The sequence below is a fragment of the Chanodichthys erythropterus genome, chromosome 7 (assembly GCF_024489055.1).
Source record: "Chanodichthys erythropterus isolate Z2021 chromosome 7, ASM2448905v1, whole genome shotgun sequence".
In the NCBI taxonomy this organism is placed as follows: Eukaryota; Metazoa; Chordata; class Actinopteri; order Cypriniformes; family Xenocyprididae; genus Chanodichthys; species Chanodichthys erythropterus.
In genome coordinates, this window is record NC_090227.1 from 41,852,467 (window position 1) to 41,870,004 (window position 17,538).

The 17,538-nt window shown below is 36.5% G+C and overlaps 1 protein-coding gene across 1 annotated transcript in view; it reads left to right on the forward strand.

Moving 5' to 3' along the window:
• The window catches only part of plch1 (phospholipase C, eta 1), a 108,892-nt gene that overhangs the window by 47,228 nt on the left and 44,126 nt on the right, over positions 1-17,538 (forward strand). Inside the window, exons 3-6 of the mRNA XM_067390632.1 lie at positions 4,985-5,131; positions 11,031-11,273; positions 16,516-16,646; positions 17,413-17,538. The exon at positions 17,413-17,538 is cut by the window's right edge and continues 45 nt beyond it. Of these exons, the coding sequence (XP_067246733.1) occupies positions 4,985-5,131; positions 11,031-11,273; positions 16,516-16,646; positions 17,413-17,538 (647 nt within the window). The remainder of the gene's footprint in view (positions 1-4,984; positions 5,132-11,030; positions 11,274-16,515; positions 16,647-17,412) is intronic.

A 17,538-nucleotide genomic window follows, 5' to 3' on the forward strand; every position in this document is an offset into this window, starting at 1 on the left:
CTGTTGCTGTACACGTCTGTAGTGCAACATGTGCAGAAAACTCATGTTGAAACCCATCTGGAGGCGAAGACATACAGAATGACCTCGAGGGAGAGCGAGAACCTGAGAGAGGGCTTATTTAAGAACAAACAGTGTGTTGCAGGGGAAAGGTGGAGCCACTGCTTTCATGAGAATGAAAATCAATAGTTTTCTTCCACAGTAACGCTCACAGACGGTGCCTTTGCGAACACTGTAACTTTATAAAGAGCAAGAGAGTGAGAAAGAGAAAAGTATTGGGAAAGTTTTATGTGTATGCAGACCAGATTGAAACTGCAGTGTTATTACATCTGAGAATATATATTCTGCTTTTACTGGAAGCTGTCTGACACTTTTCCTCAAGAAGTTTTTGCTTTTCTAGTTCAGAAACTCTGGAACAACAGAAGACTTAGTGGTGAAAAAAAGAAGATTTGCAATCTGTGCAAGATGCCACAAAGGCAAAAGAGTATATTAAAAGTATCTAAATTAAAAGAGCGAGGAAGATGGGGGGAAAAGGAAGCCAGACTCGGCCAGGCACTTAATAAGACCAGAGTGTTATTCTGTCACAGCTATGCTTTGGAGAGTGACCTGAATATTTCATAATAAGACGAGCTTGTTTGAAGAGAGTGTGAGAGTAATGATGCTGGAAATTCACAGGAATAAATTACATTTTAAATATATTCAATAAATAAATATTTATTTTTATTATTTTAAATGTTTTTTATAGGATTTTTATTCAAATATATGCAGCTTTGGTGAACATAAAAGGGGGAAAAAAATTACCGGCCCCAAACTTTTAAATGGTTGTATTTAGATTGATTCTGTGATGTTAAATGATATTTTTGACTTAATTTCTATGAAGCACTTTTTTCTTCAGTGTTTGTGGTAGTTTCAGTGATGTTGTGATATCCTAAGATTCCCTCAGTATGGGTCGGGTACCTCTTTAGAATTTTTTAGAAAAATAATTAAAGGTAAACACTCGGGTCCATACCACGGTTATTGCAGGACATGTTACATCCCAAAAGATTATTACTTAATGTTAGGGGTTTGTTCAAATCTCTAACATTTGACCAATAGTTCTGTAATACATAGCAGTGTCAAGGGTAATGCATTACAAGTAACTTGAGTTACGTAATCAGATTAAATGTTAAATTACACAAATATACTTTATGTATTTAATTTCACATTATTAACTAATGTCTTTGCTGCTGACCTCCAATTCAACCATACTAATAAGCTAAATTGACTAGTTCAGTGGTTCTCAAAGTGTGGAGCGCTCAACAGTAATCTAACACATTACTTTCCATAAAAAGTAACTAACGTTATAAGTTACTTTTTTAGGGAGTAACGCAATATTGTAACACATTATTTTTAAAAGTAACTTTCCCCAGCACTTTACATTAGTTATAATTTGTGGGTTTTTTTTCTGCAATATAAACAAGTGTTGTTAAAAACATGGATATTTTGATATGTGTCGATACTGAAATATCTGAAACGGTTCTAATACTCCTTTTTCTGCATTATCGATACACCGATACCAGCTGCACGTTTTCACTCTCTTTTCTCTCTGATGGTGAATTGACACACACCCGCCTCCTCTCGCTCACTCGTCTCATTCACTTTGGTTGAATAGTGCTTGTATTGCGCACAATTTTGCTCACACCATTAATTTAAGTGGCGCTCACATAAAGCTCCCTACCTTACAGTTTGCGAAAACCAAATTGACATCTTTTTCTTGGCTTATTGCACATACAAAATTAGGTCAAATATCCGTCTTGTCAATTATTCACGTGAACCCAGTCAGTTTTGGAATGTAAATAGTTGGAAAACGCATGTTTGTTGGATCAGTGCATAATCTCTTAAAGTGACAGTAGCCTAATAAACCTGCTGCTGTCTGTCATGTTAATCAAAGAACAAAAAGAGAAAATCACTCTCTGCTCTTGACTGAATAACTTTTGTAACTTTAATTGTAAGCATTAATCTATATTTATTTTTACAATGAAAAATAAAACTTAAAGCTGTGTTTATTTCATTTTTCTCTTTATTTTATTGTATTTATTTGTTTGCAATTTGTTTGTTGTGATTTTATTACTGACTGTATACTTAAAAAAATAATGAGATAATAACAAATTATCTGTATGGTGGTGTATATATAGCAGTTTTCCCCAAGGCATCGGAAATTTTTCAAGGTCTCGTATCAAAGTTGGAAATTACAGTATCATGACAACACTAATATAAACAAATAACACTGTTTTTATTCACACTACACAGTACTTACATTCGGTCTTCTATCTGGGTGCAGAGTGAGCGTCAGTGTTTGAAGAGGGTGAGAGAGCAAAAGAAGGGTGTTTCAGAGAAGGAATAGAAAGCATTGTCATTCATGGTCATGTCAAATCTAATTGGATTGTGGATTGTGTCCCAATCTGTGAAGTGCTGATAGTGAAAGTGGGCCGGAGGTTTGGTCGGGACAGGAAGCGGATGCTGCCACACTCTTGCTCTCAATTTGGATGAATAGATGAGTCGATGGAAGGGATAATTCTGGATCCTTTGTAGATTTAGATCAATGTACAACATGATCTTTCAATGGCTGATTTCTATAATCTGGGTCAGATTCATTGTTTTCACCCATATCTAACATGGGTTCTCCATAAGCATCTTAGCTCAGCGACCTGCTGTTCATCCTGTGTGAATTGGAGCATATGGAGTACTTTTCTTGATCTCTCTCTACTGTACTCTATTTTCTAATTAATTTCGGAACTGTTAATTCCACTTAATTTTCACAGGCTGTGAATTGACCCAAAATGTCTGAGCCTGCTTCCGTTATGTCCTTATAATCTAGCAGAGAAGTCTGTCTTGACTGTTTGTCTACATCATGTCAATGCCTCTCTCTCTCTGAGAGTGAGATTAGTTTTTAAATCCTTCTCAATTGTTCTGTCCATTATGTTAAACCCTGCTCCAACTGATCTATATCCTTCCCAGTACTACTGTTTTCAAGCATGCATTTGACAAGAACTGAAGTAGGTCGTAATGATACATAAGAACTGGGGTATTAGGCAAATAAATGGTGTTGAGTTGATCACTGATGTTCAGAAGGTATTTCCTGAGCAACATGAAATTGTGTATACACAGAGACATTTGTGTAACAGATATTGTGTCACAATATATTCTTGAAGTATATATTGAATATATTCTATGAAGGCAACATACTTACTATCAAAACTCAAAAATGACAGAAAAAAAAGCTCTAAATCTCATTCATGTTTGTGTATATTCAAGTGTAAAAACATCCTGTCACACCAGGTTTGATCCTCCCGTGTAAATTTCATTGATTAATGATGTATATTCTATGGAGCCCCTAAAGGGACATGGTGATAGGAAAAGAATTCTCGGGGGGACGCAAACATTTTGCAAACGTAAAGTTTCTTGGGGGAACGCAAACATTTTGCGAGCGAACATAAAGTTTCTTGGGGGAACGCAAACATTTTGCGAGTGAAAGCAAAGATTCTCTAGGGAACGCAAACATTTTGCGAGCGAACATGAAGTTTCTTGGGGGAACGCAAACATTTTGCGAGTGAAAGCAAAGATTCTCTAGGGAACACAAACATTTTGCAAACGTAAAGTTTCTCTAGGGAATGCAAACATTTTGTGATGAAACGCAAAATTTCTCGGGAGAACACAAACATTTTGCCAGTAAACGTAAAGTTTCTTAGGGGAATGTGAACATTTTGTGAGGGAATGTAAAGTTTCTAAGGGGAACACAAACATTTTGCGAATGTAAAGATTCTTGGGGGAACACAAACATTTTGTGAGCGATCATAAAGACTCTCGGGGGAATGCAAACTTTTTGTGAACAAACGTAAAGATTCTCAGGGGAACACGTACATTTTGCGAGCGAACGCAAAGATTCTTGGGGGAATGCAAATATTTGAGAACACAAAAGCATTGACATATAATTTATCCTCCCATCTCATAGTTTTTCATTGTCCATTTAGGGGCTCTGTAATATGTCATGCTATGTTATGTCATGCTACTATTGGTATAGCTTAATCCAGAGTGAAATCCCATTGGTCTAAAATCACATGCATACATACATCCATGCATTTATGTATTAAACATCATATTTGTTCCAGTTGCCCAATATTTTATTGCTTTATGAAGCATTTTGCTTGAGTATTAATGGTCTTCTGTGTAAAGTAAATCACTTGCCAATATCACATTTCACTCCTCCTTTATATCATCCAAGGGCTCGTTCCTCCCAACAGCCCCTCAGGCCACCCTGTTTCAAGCGTGTCAGGTAGAGAACATGCATGTGCTTCACGTTCCAAACAGTATCATCTGCTCGATTTCACATATTGTATTCTCTTTGGTGACTTCACACTGACAGCAAAAAGAAAGTGCGGAGGGAGTTTGGAGAGAGTTTTCAGGCTTTGTGTGCCCTTCCCATCAGCCCTCTGATGGAGGAGATGAGCCGAAGCACACGGGTGACATGGTGCAAAGTGATTTTGAAGGAAAAGCAACTCCGCCGCATAAACACATGCACACGTTCTTCTCTCGAGCTTGTCTTTGCAGCTCTTTTTTGCAGCAATCCAGCCTCAGCCAAGGCAGAAGTTTTATTTACAGACCTTCAGATCTGTCAGCCGATTGGTCCCAGTGGCACTGTAGGACAGGGAGTTGCCATCTCACTCAGTCAAGAAGATAAGCAGAGTTGCAGGCATTCTCTCCTGTGTTGCATCATTTTGGCTTTTGTTGGCTTTTTGTTGGAGTCTGCCGCAGGGTTCCTGAACCTTCTTCAGTCTTCTTTTCTTTGGCCTGGTAATGATCGGGCGCCCATCGTTATTGGCAGAAAATAAACTGTTCCTTATTTTTAGTGACAGAATCCATTTTTATATCTTTGTACATTTACACCTCACGGTTCAAGCGCCCATCAACCCACTCAATGTGCATGTGTATGTTTGTTTTGTTCTCGCAGTTGAGCGATGCATGAGTGTGATGCAGTCGGGGACTCAGATGGTGAAGCTGAAGAACGGCTCTAAAGGTCTGGTCCGGCTCTTCTATTTGGACGAACACCGTTCCTGCATCCGCTGGAGACCGTCTCGCAAGAGCGAGAAAGCCAAGAGTAAGTCCAACACACTCTCATAACATAAGAATGTACGCAGCTGAAAGATTTTGTAAATATACAGTACAGTCCAAAAGTTTGGAACCACTAAGATTTTTAATGTTTTTAAAAGAAGTTTTGTTTGCTCACCAAGGCTACATTTATTTAATTAAAAATACAGTAAAAAACAGTAATATTGTGAAATATTATTACAATTTTAAATAACTGTGTACTATTTAAATATATGTGACAAAGTAATTTATTCCTGTGATGCAAAGCTGAATTTTCAGCATCATTACTCCAGTCATTAGTGTCACATGATCCTTCAGAAATCATTCTAATATGCTGATCTGCTGCTCAATAAACATTATTTTTAACATTAACATTAACAAACATTAACATTAATTATTTTCAATGTTGAAAACAGTTGTGTACTTTTTTTTTCAGGATTCCTTGATGAATAGAAAGTTTAAAAGAACAGCATTTATCTGAAATACAAAGCTTCTGTAGCATTATACACTACCGTTCAAAAGTTTGGGGTCAGTAACAATTTTTAGTTTTAGTTTTTTGAAAAGAAATTAAAGAAATGAATACTTTTATTCAGCAAGGATGCATTAAATCAATCAAAAGTGGCAGTAAAGACATTTATAATGTTACAAAAGATTAGATTTCAGATAAACACTGTTCTTTTGAACTTTCTATTCATCAAATAATCCTGAAAAAAAAATATTGTACACAAATATTTTGTACAATTGTACACATTAAATGTTTCTTGAGCAGCAGATCAGCATATCAGAATGATTTCTGAAGGATCATGTGACACTGAAGACTGGAGTAATGATGCTGAAAATTCAGCTTTGATCACAGGAATAAATTACTTTGTCAAATATATTCAAATAGTACACAGTTATTTTAAATTGTAATATTTCACAATATTACTGTGTTTTTACTGTATTTTTAATTAAATAAATATAGCCTTGGTGAGCAGACAAAACTTCTTTTAAAAACATTAAAAATCTTAGTGGTTCCAAACTTTTGGACTGTACTATATATGTAAAAGATGACTCTTTTGTCCACTTTCAGCCAGTTCTGTCCTGATTTCTTCGAGGAGAGGGTCTATGGGCGGGTAAATATATGGGTGTTTTTTTTAGATCTTTCGATCTAATGGACGAAATGAGCTCACGCTGTTGAAAAAAAACAGCATATGCTGGTTAAGTACTTTTTGAAGCATGGCAGCTGGTTTGAGCTGGTCAAGTGCTGGTCCTAAGCAACTAGCTCCAGCTTAGGACCAGTTTATAACCAGATCATGGCCAACTAAGGACTAGCATAAACCAGCTCAAACCAGCTGCCATGCTTCAAAACATACCTATCCAGCATATGCTGTTTTTACGCATTAGGTCAGTAGGCACATTTTTGTTGCTGTTCGAATGCATTTGACCAGCGTTTACACTACGAAAGCAATCCGCTCAAAAGCTTTTTTGACTACCTCTAGAAATCGTTGAAAGCGGACAAGCTCAATGGATTTTGGACTCCGTTTACACCTGTATTTAGCATCATCCACTTGTGATTGACAAAAATGTCCACATTTACACCCCATATCCAACAGTTAATGACAAATAAATGCATACTCCGAGAGCGCTCCACAGGATATGTTTGATTATACTATCTGAATACTCAATATTGATCAGATGAATGCACAAGTTAATCGCTGTTCGAAACCAATGCGCTGCTGGATTGTAACGTACACACATACAGTATAGCTCACACATCACATGCAGATTGCATGCACACAGAAACATTCAGTAGTGCGGAAATGTATTGTCTACACTGTTCTGTGATTATCAATAAAATAGCTTGTATTTCTTAGTAACTAAAATCCACAGCTTCACTATTAGTAGAGCGACGCTGTAAGGTAGAATTAATTCACACACGCAATCTCTCTCTCGCTAATGCATTCATATAAATATAATCTTGTGCTGCTTTATCTGTATCTGATTTAGAATGAGCAGGAATCTGTGAGTAATATAACAACCCAAAGACAAAAGAACTGATAATAATAGGCTGTTATTTACAATAGCCTTGTGGGCAGCACTGTCATATACCATAGCTGTGCACAAGGAGACCCATGTTAGAGTTTCAGCTCGAGGTTCAGGCAGCTTATTTGTCATCAGTGACTAGTCAACTAGTCACATAAATGTCAACTTTAAAAAATCTGAAGTCATTAAACAGGGCCTCAGAACATTGACTGTTTCTATAGCAAACAGAGCTTCTATCGGCAGCTGCAGTGATGCAGTGACTTTACCAATTGATGATTGGCTCTTTGGTCCCACTTTATATTAAGTGGCCTTAACTACTATGTACTTACATTTAAATTAATCATTTGATTCAATGCACTTATTGTGTACATACATGATTTTACATTCTATTTATAGTTTAAAACACCTGCATGTAATTACATCTGTAATTAATTTCTGTAATTACATTTATAATTACACTGTTGACCCATCCCTTAACCCTTACCCCCTACCCTTAAACCTACCCATACTGCCAAAGCTTTCCCTAACCTTACCCGTATCCCACCTCAATAGCAGCAAAAGTGTTTTGCAATTAAATATGAACCCAATAAGTACATTGTACTTATTTTTTGATGTAAGTACATAGTAGTTAAGGCCACTTAATATAAAGTGTGGCTCTTTTATTTAGAAGGCGGGACTTATTCTGCTGTATTGTGCATCGCATTTTCTCCCATTCATAGTAATATGAATGCACCGTCTTTATACATCTAAAGTCTTTGGTTTTACTTATTAGTTGAGATAACTTTTTAATTTTGTTAATCCAAATAAATTGGATAGATGCACATCAAAAAAAGTCATGTGACGTTGCCAATAATACAATAATAATTTTCTTCTCCTGAACACATGGAATGGAAGCTCTGCTTCATTCGCAGTCTGTTTTTGTGTTATATTACCTTTTTTTTCTTACATTAAATTCCCTATTTGGATGGAAACAGCTAGTGACAAATCAGAGTCAGAAACAATCTGCTTTCAATGTTCCACATCTGTGGTTTACTGATCTCTTTCTCTGTGTCACTTTCTTGATGACTCTTTCTTGTTCGTCGCTCTCCCTTTCTCTTTTCCCCCTCCTCTTTTAGTCTCTGTGTATTACTTGCTCCCTTCTACCCCATCAAAGCAGCCCATGTAGATTTTGATATGTTGAGTGTCTGAGCGCAGCTCTTCTCTCTTACATAATGGCTGTGTATGAATCACAGGCCAGGGGCTTCCAGAAACACACCGCTCTCTCACCATCTGTGTCTGCGTCGCGCTCTGCTTGTTTGGCTGAAGTGAATTCTGCATAAGCACTCCTTTTTCCCTGGGTGAGCGTTCTGAAATAAATCCTGTTCAACCCTCTACATATTCACTTCAGGCTTTTGTTAGTGGAGCTGATCTGACCTAGCCCAGATGGGTGGATTATTACACAGTACAGTTAAAAAAGGCTCAAGTGCTATTGTCCCCCTCATCTCACCCCCTTTCACCCCACCTCTCCCTATTTTGTTGCTGTCATGTTTGTGAACTGCTCTCATAAGATAAGACATAATTAAAAAAAGAGACAGATTGTGCCCAGCTCATTGTCAGGTTAATGGATCAGCACTGGAATCAACGGCTTTGATGTGACTCTGCCTTCTAGAGCACATGTTTGATAAAATTATTATCATGACAGGAAGTGTTAAAGATTTGTGTTATGTAAGAGTTGTTCAAAAAAAATTGTAATTTTATGTTCTCCTCATGTCATTCCAAAACCGCATGCTGTTGTTTTTTTCAGTGGAACACAAAAGGAAAAATTTCTGATGAAAAATTTCTGATTATTTTTTACGCAGCTCTTGGCATATAATAACACCATGACCACAAAACGCACAATAAAAGCACCAAAAACGTGATCCATATGACCAGAGCACTATATTACATACTGAAATTTAAAGGGATATTTCAACTAAAAATGAAAATTCTGTCATCACCACCTCACTTTAGTAGGAAATACTTCTTAGCAAACTTTTAGTCATAATGGTGTCGACTTGTATTTTTCCCAGGTGCATTAATTCAAAGAGTACATGTTTAGCTGGAGTGAATTTTATTTTCCAGTAAAGGATCCAGCGCATTGATAAAGGCTGCAAAGAATCATAAATATGGACAGAACGAACCGAAAATAAATAATAACTGTTCTGTTAATAATCCTCTGTCGATCCACAAATGCGGAAGTATAATCTGTAGTTTTCACAAAAGCCCTGGAGCTGTCAAAACACTTTTGCTGACAAATAAATGTGGACTTGTTGGCCTAGGTAACACGGAGAATGAGGAAAAATTGTCCATTCACATATACTGCCGACATTGTAACAAAGCCAGTGGAAAATTGGCAAAGTTACACTTCAAATTAGCAGCTGTGCAAGTCGTTGAAAGCACAATGCAGATCAAGATAGCAGATGTATCACACAAGATAGGCCCATTTGACTGACAGCTTAGTTTGTTCTGCTGTATTTGTTGCACTTAACATTGAGAAAAAAGTTAAAAAGGACCTCAAGCACCTTATTATGACCTTTAAAGTCATTTTAAAGTCATGCACCCTCTAGCTGGCGAAAAAATAATGACGTGTTACGTCTGTCGTCATGAAATGACGTATGACTGTCGTTACCAATCAAAATGTGTGTTCATTTAAATGCAATGTGTGGACTTTTTACACCATTTGTCCTATTTCCATTTAGCAAAACTCATTTTTTATTAATGACTACACCCACCACACCCCTAAACCTCCCCTTAGTGATTTATAGTGCATATACACTTTATGAGCACGTGTTCCCTGGGATCGAACTCACGATTGCATGATTGCATATTGTTATATATTGCAATGCTCTGCCAATTGAGCTACGAGAAACCCAAAATATGCAGATAAAAGGGAACAATGCATTAAAATGAAAGTGTCCTGTTGTCGATAGGGAGCAACTTTAGCGAACGCTCCTATCGGTCATATTTCAGGGAAGTGACAAACGACCTATATAGGTGTATTGGTTGGAGAACATGTTGGAGCAATGACGTTCTGGGATCCATGACATTGAAGGGCCATTTCTGAATTTGGACGCTTGATCAAGGATGAAATGATGGTTTAATTTCAGTTTCTGATCCCTTAGACAAAGCTATCGTAGAAGACTTGGAATAAAGATACACAAGTGGCTTTATAAAAATGTTTTTTTGTGGTATTTTTTGCACTTTTCAGAGCCTGACAGCTGTGGTCACTTTAAACTGTCATTGCATGGCCAGAGCATCTATTTTTGTGTTTCAGAAAAATAATAACAGCATACAGAGAATTTTCATGCCACGGTGAAATATCTCCTTAAAAAGTCATTGCTGAAAGATTCAGAGGCTGGTTTGGGTTTGGATGTTGATTAGACTGAAGCGGACAGGAAGCACACAGTGCCTGCAGAGGCTGTCAAGAGTTGTGCTTTCATGTAAAGAAACAATGAACACTCGCCCGCCAACAATAAAGCCTGGGTTCCCTTATGGGGAACCAAAGAAAGAGTGACAGATAAGCAACAGAATGCAAAATCTAATAACACATTGTTATGGTCCAATGCTTTAAAAGTGAACAGTGAGTCAAACATAAGAAAAGGTCAATGGGGATGAAAATGCCCTCCAAATAATTGCTGATTCAGTTACAGAATCAGGTAAGTTTCATTAACACAACATTTCCACTTCAGTTTCTATTAATTTCTTTTCAAATGAATTGTTCACCCAAGCAAATCCTTAACTGTAATTGATAAGTGTGGGTCATATCGATGCTGGCAAGGTTTTTGCTAATGAACGTATCTCTGTGTTTTGGTCATCCATTGTTTCAGGGGTTCAAAGATCATTTTCTCTTTTCTCTCTCTCCCCAGTCACCATCGACTCACTCTACAAGGTCACAGAAGGTCGACAGTCTGACATCTTCCATCGCCATGCGGAAGGGAGCTTTGATCCGGGCTGTTGTTTCACTATTTATCACGGCAACCACATGGAATCTCTGGACTTGGTGACCTCAAACTCAGAGGAAGCGCGGACATGGGTGACCGGACTCAGATATCTGATGGCTGGGATCAGTGATGAAGATTCACTAGCCAAGAGACAACGCACACATGATCAATATCCTTTACTTCTGGATGGATGGATAGATGAATGGATGAATGGATGGATGGATGGATGGATGGATGGATGGATGGATGGATGAAGGGATGGATTTATTACAGTAATAGTCATCATTTTTTTCATCTACATGTTGGGACCACAAAAAGTAGGTGTTTTGAGAAATGTTCATGCTGCTCTTTTCCATGCAATAACTGCATATTTGCAACAATATATATAAACTACAGTTTCAAGTTAAGTCAGTAAGATTTTTTAAATGTTTTTGAAAGAAGTCTCATCTGCTAACCAAGGCTGCATTTATTTGATCAAAAATGCAGTGAAAATAGCAATATTGTGAAATATAATTATTAATTTAAAATAACTGTTTTCTATTTTAAAATGTAATTTATTCCTGTGATCAAAGCTGAATTTTCAGCATCATTACTCCAGTCTTCAGTGTCACATGATCCTTCAGAAATCATTCTAATATGATGATTTGCTGCTCAAGAAATATTTCTGATTATTGTCAATGTTGAAAACAGTTGAGTACAATTTTTTTCATGATTTTTTGATGAATAGAAAGATCAAATGCACAGCATTTATCTGAAATAGAAAGCTTTTGTTTCATTATAAATGTCTTTACTGTCACATTTGATCAATTTAATGCATCCTTGCTGAATAAAAGTATTTCTTTTCTTTTTTTTCAAACTTTTGAATATTACAATGATTTCTGAAGGATCATGTGACACTGAAGACTGGAGTAATGATGCTGAAAATTCAGCTTTGATCACAGGAATAAATAATATTTCAAAATATATTCTAATAGATACGGAAGAGGATTAGGGGCAAGCAATAATAAAAAAATGAAACCATCTCGAGATTAAAGTTGTTAAATTTCGAGAAAAAACTTGTTAAATTTCGAGAAAAAAGTCTAGATAAAATGTTGAGAAAAAAACTTGAGAACAAATTTGTTAAATTATGAGAAAAAAGTTGTTAAATTACGAGAACAAATTCGTTAAATTATGAGAAAAAAGTTGTTAAATTTCGAGAAAAAAGTCAAGATAAAATGTTGAGAATAAAGTTATTATATTACGAGAAAAAAACTTGTTGAATTTCGAGAAAAAAGTCGAGATAAAATGTTGAGAATAAAGTTATTATATTACGAGAAAAAAACTTGTTAAATTTCGAGAAAAAAGTCTAGATAAAATGTTGAGAATAAACTCGTTAAATTACGAGAACAAATTTTAAATTATGAGAAAAAAGTTGTTAAATTACGAGAACAAATTCGTTAAATTATGAGAAAAAAGTTGTAAAATTTCGAGAAAAAAGTCAAGATAAAATGTTGAGAATAAAGTCATTAAATTACGAGAACAAATTCGTTAAATTATGAGAAAAAAGTTGTTAAATTACGAGAACAAATGCGTTAAATTATGAGAACAAATTCATTAAATTATGATTAAAAAGTTGTTAAATTACGAATTTGTTCTCATAATTTAACGACTTTTTTCTCGTAATTTAACGACTTTTTTCTCATAATTTAATGAGTTTATTCTCAACATTTTATCTCAACTTTTTTCTCGAAATTTAACGAATTTGTTCTCGTAATTTAATTACTTTTTTCTCGTAATTTAATGACTTTATTCTCAACATTTTCTTTCTACATTTTTCTCGAAATTTAACAACTTTAATCTCGAGATGGTTTTATTTTTTTTTTATTGCTTGGCCCTAATCCTCTTCCGTAAATAGAAAACAGTTATTTTAAATTTTAAAAATATTTCACTGTTTTTGCTGTATTTTTAATCAAATAAATGCAGCCTTGGTGAACAGAACACACTTTTAAAACTTGTGAACGGTAGTGTACATGTTTTTATGTACAGTATTATTATTAAATTTCACTCTGTTTCTCACACAAAGCTATCCTATGGGCTTAGAAGACTTGAAATGAAGCACATGATTTGTATAGACTGCATTTATGATGATTTTTTTTAATCACTGACATTGTTGTATGTAAAAGAGCAGCTTTAACATTCAGAATTTAATAACGGAACATAATTTTCATTTTTGGCTAAGCTAATCTTTTAATAGCTGGATTGATGAGATTACATTATTGGATGAATAGATGCAGGCAGAGAGGAAAGGAAGGATTTGTGATCGATTTCGACTGATTGATTTCGACTGATTTACAAAAGAGAGAGTAATACAAAGACAGAGCGAGAGAGAGAGGCAGCGAGAGCTCTTTGAGTCAGTGAGTTCAGTGCTTCAGGGAGTCTCCCTCTGCGGGGAGATCTTACAGAAGCACAGCCTCACATGAAACAACCGGCCTTAGAGGAAGACGAGATAAAAGCCAGAGCTGCTCATCCTCTCCTCCCTTATGTTTATGTCTGTTATTCTCATTAAAGAGGCGTGAGTCATCATTATAATCTGCTGTAACAGTAGCGTTTGGCCGCTGGTAATTTCACTTATGCTTTCACTCTGGATGGAAGCTCATCTGTGACCCGTTTTATAGTTGTTCAGTGTTTTCAGTGCCCTCAGTTTAAAAAAACACAATCCTGGAGGAACCAGAGGAGCAGAAGAGAGACTTTTTAGACTTTAAACAGTCTTCAGAATGAGGATGCTGTGACTCGCCAGACTATAAGATGGCAAACACAGGTTGCATTTACCATTTCAATTTCAGTATGACTTTACGCAATCTGGAATATTATGTGAGGGCGAAAGATTTCCCTATGCAGATTTTGTACCAGGTTTAATTTGGTCATGCCACATTGACCAACAGAAAACTGCTTGGCTTGAAAGTGACTTCTTTGTAAACGGTGCTTCATTCATCGCTGTACTATTTACAATAGACAATGGCCTTTTTTGCCCACGAAATTTTACTAATTTGTCCATACCTTAAGAATGTAGGGTTGGGGATTGATACGCAGATTCCAGTTCACAGATCCTGATTTTCATTTAAAAAACAAGTTTAAATTAAGCTTTAACTTGCATTTCTTTAGTAACTTAATTGATTCCTAAACCGCTCAGACGGATTCAGTTTGTTCATTTGGTAAATTAGTGATTCTAACAGAGTCTTTTTGAATGATTCTTTAAAGGGGACCTTTTCACAAGATGTCATATAAGTCTCTGGTGTCTCCAGAATGTGTCTGTGAAGTTTCAGCTCAAAATCCCCCACAGATAATTTATTATAGCTTGTCAAATTTGCCTCTATTTGGGTGTGAGCAAAAACACGCAGTTTTTGTGTGTGTCCCTTTAAATGCAAATGAGCTGCTGCTCACGCCCCCTTTCCAGAAGAGGGAGGAGCTTTAACAGCTCAGCAACAACAAAGCTGGAGAATCTCACGCAGCCAAAACGAGGATTGTCAGTAACGGTGTTCAGCCTTACATTGTTCAAACCGGAGTCGACACTGATGGAGAGACTCAGGAAGAAGTTACAACTTTTAGACATTTCTGAATGGTTAGTGGATAAATTGATGTAGTTGCTGTGGAGTTGATTCAACTCATCCACTAGCATGTGCCGCCATGTTCATCTTTTGTGCAAATCTAGCGTTTAATTGACCCTTCTTTAAAAGAAAATATCTCTCTTTGCATTGAACTTTGAATGTCGTAACTTTGCAGATGTTGTTTATGCTCAAACAGCAACATTACACACTAACTAAAGTTTAAAAAGTGAAATCATAATGAAGGACCCCTTTAAAAGAACAGGCTTGGAAAAGTCATTTTTATTTATGAAATGGACTACATACTCTGTATGCTTTTGATTCGTCACGAAGGACCAGTTCTCAACTGACTCAAGACTCATTTGTTTGTGCATTGTGATTGATCTTTTAATTTTAAGAATCGATATCAAGGTTGTTCAAATGAAGACTGCAATTAATCAGAAATCGTTGTTTTTAGCATGCCCTACAAAACAGACTGATATTTCTATCACACACGACATGTCAGCCATATAAATTTACCCACGCATACCCGCTGTACAAGACATGCTTAATAGATCAAAGAGAACGGATTAACATTAAATGACACGTAATGTAAAATAGATCTTCTGCTTTGTACAGCTCTGGTTAAAAGTTCATGTTCCTCTGATTAGGCCGCGGTTACCTGAATCCACCGCTATATTTGGATGACTTTCAAAGTTTGCAGACCCTTCCAAGTAGCCTCTGTTTTCCTTTCAGCCACAGAAACGCTCCCTCCTTCCTTTCTGTAATTACATCCATCACAGGCTCACTGCCAAATGTCATACTTCATAAAACCAGACATCTCTTCTTCCACAGTATAGATAGGTGATCTATTTTCTGACAGTTTCTCACTATTGATCACCTGTGCATACACAGAAATATCTGCAAATATCCTAGCAAATTTCTCAGAATCACATATTACATAAAGAAACCTATAATCTATTCCACACATAAATATCTTGTATATCATGCATTCACCCTCTAAGTGGATTGAGATGAAGCCCTTTGTTTTCAGCATCTCATAACTCGGGACCTATATTCACTTTTACGAGACACATGCAAAATAGTGCAAATGCACACCAGCAATACTCACAATAAGACTTGTGTGTCTGTACTTGTCAGTGATGGGATTCTCTCAGTTGTGCATTAGAGTTAATTGTGTTACAGTTCTGAGAAGAGAAAAGGATGAGCTCATCCACTCCTGTGTGCACAGACAGACGAGTAATTTAGATAATAATGTTCCTAATTGATCATTTTATGCCGGACTGCTTCACAAACGAGGGTCAATTCAACACTGGATTTGCACAAAATATGAACATGGCGGCACATGCTAGTGGATGAGTTGAATCAACTCCACAGCAACTACATAAATTTATCCACTAACCATTCAGAAACGTCTAAAAGTTGTAACTTCTTCCTGAGTCTCTCCATCAGTGTCGACTCCGGTTTGAACAATGTAAGGCTGAACACCGTTACTGGCAATCCTCATTTTGGCTGCGTGAGATTCTCCAGCTTTGTTGTGGTTGAGCTGTTAAAGCTCCGCCCTCTTCTGGAAAGGGGGGCGGGAGCAGCAGCTCATTTGCATTTAAAGGGACACACACAAAAACGGTGTGTTTTTGCACATACTCAAAATTGACAAGCTATAATAAATGATCTGTGGGGTATTTTGAGCGGAAACTTCACAGACACATTCTGGAGACACCAGAGACTTATATTACATCTTGTGAAAGGGGCATAATAGGTCCTCTTTTAAACAATGTTGTCATCACAGTGTAAATTCTCCTGTGGGTTTTTCTCTTAACTGTGCTGTAAGTGGATGAAGCAGACCTTTGAGGAGGCTGATAAGAATGGAGACGGTCTTCTGAACATCGAGGAGATCTACCAGCTTTTACACAAGATGAACGTCAACTTGCCTCGCAGGAAAGTCAAACAGATGTTCCAGGTATGCGGAAAAGATGGTGGAAGCCTTAACGAAATAGTCCAACCAAAAATAAAAATTCTAAATTTTTTTTTAGATGAATGCAAATGAAGATTTTTAGTCAAATAATCTCTGTGAGTCCATATTGTGAAGATCACTGGAGAAGCGAGCGTTATGTTTATGTTTATGTCAAGTGTAAACCCAAATCTCACATGAGGCCATGTGAGGAAGTAATGGTTTATAGTTTAAAATATTAGTTTTTCATTACACACACCATTTATTTTGCTTCAGAAGACAATGATTCATGCATTGGTATATTGTATGGATTACGATCAAGTACCTTCAGCATTTGGGAACCTATTCACTTGCATTATATGGACTCACAGAGATAAAAAAAAATTCTAAAGTTCTTCATCTGATAAACAACAGTGAGAGTTTTTCTTGGTAAACTATCAATTTAAAGTAAATGGAATCTGATATGGAGTCAATATTTCCATTGCTTTATAGAAAGTGTGATTAACTCAGGCTCATGTTGTTCCCTCAAAGCAGGGTGCAAATTGTAATTTTTAAGAATCATGTTGTTTTCTATGTACTATTTGTTCAGTTACAGTAGTGCTCTTTATATCACCTTGTGAATTAATGTGCTTTAAAGATTGTTTCTACCTTTTTGCTTCAGTTACTGTTTAATTTCTTGGAAAAAACTATTTTTAACTTTTGAGAATTGGACAGAAGGAGTATGAATGACTGAAAGCTTTAAACCTCTTTATGCATCTTTGTTCTACGATCACAGGAAGCAGACACGGATGACCAGCAGGGCACACTGACGTTTGAGGAGTTCACTGTCTTCTATAAGATGATGTCATTAAGGCGGGACCTCTTCCTGCTGCTCATGTGCTTCAGTGAGAAGAAGGATCAC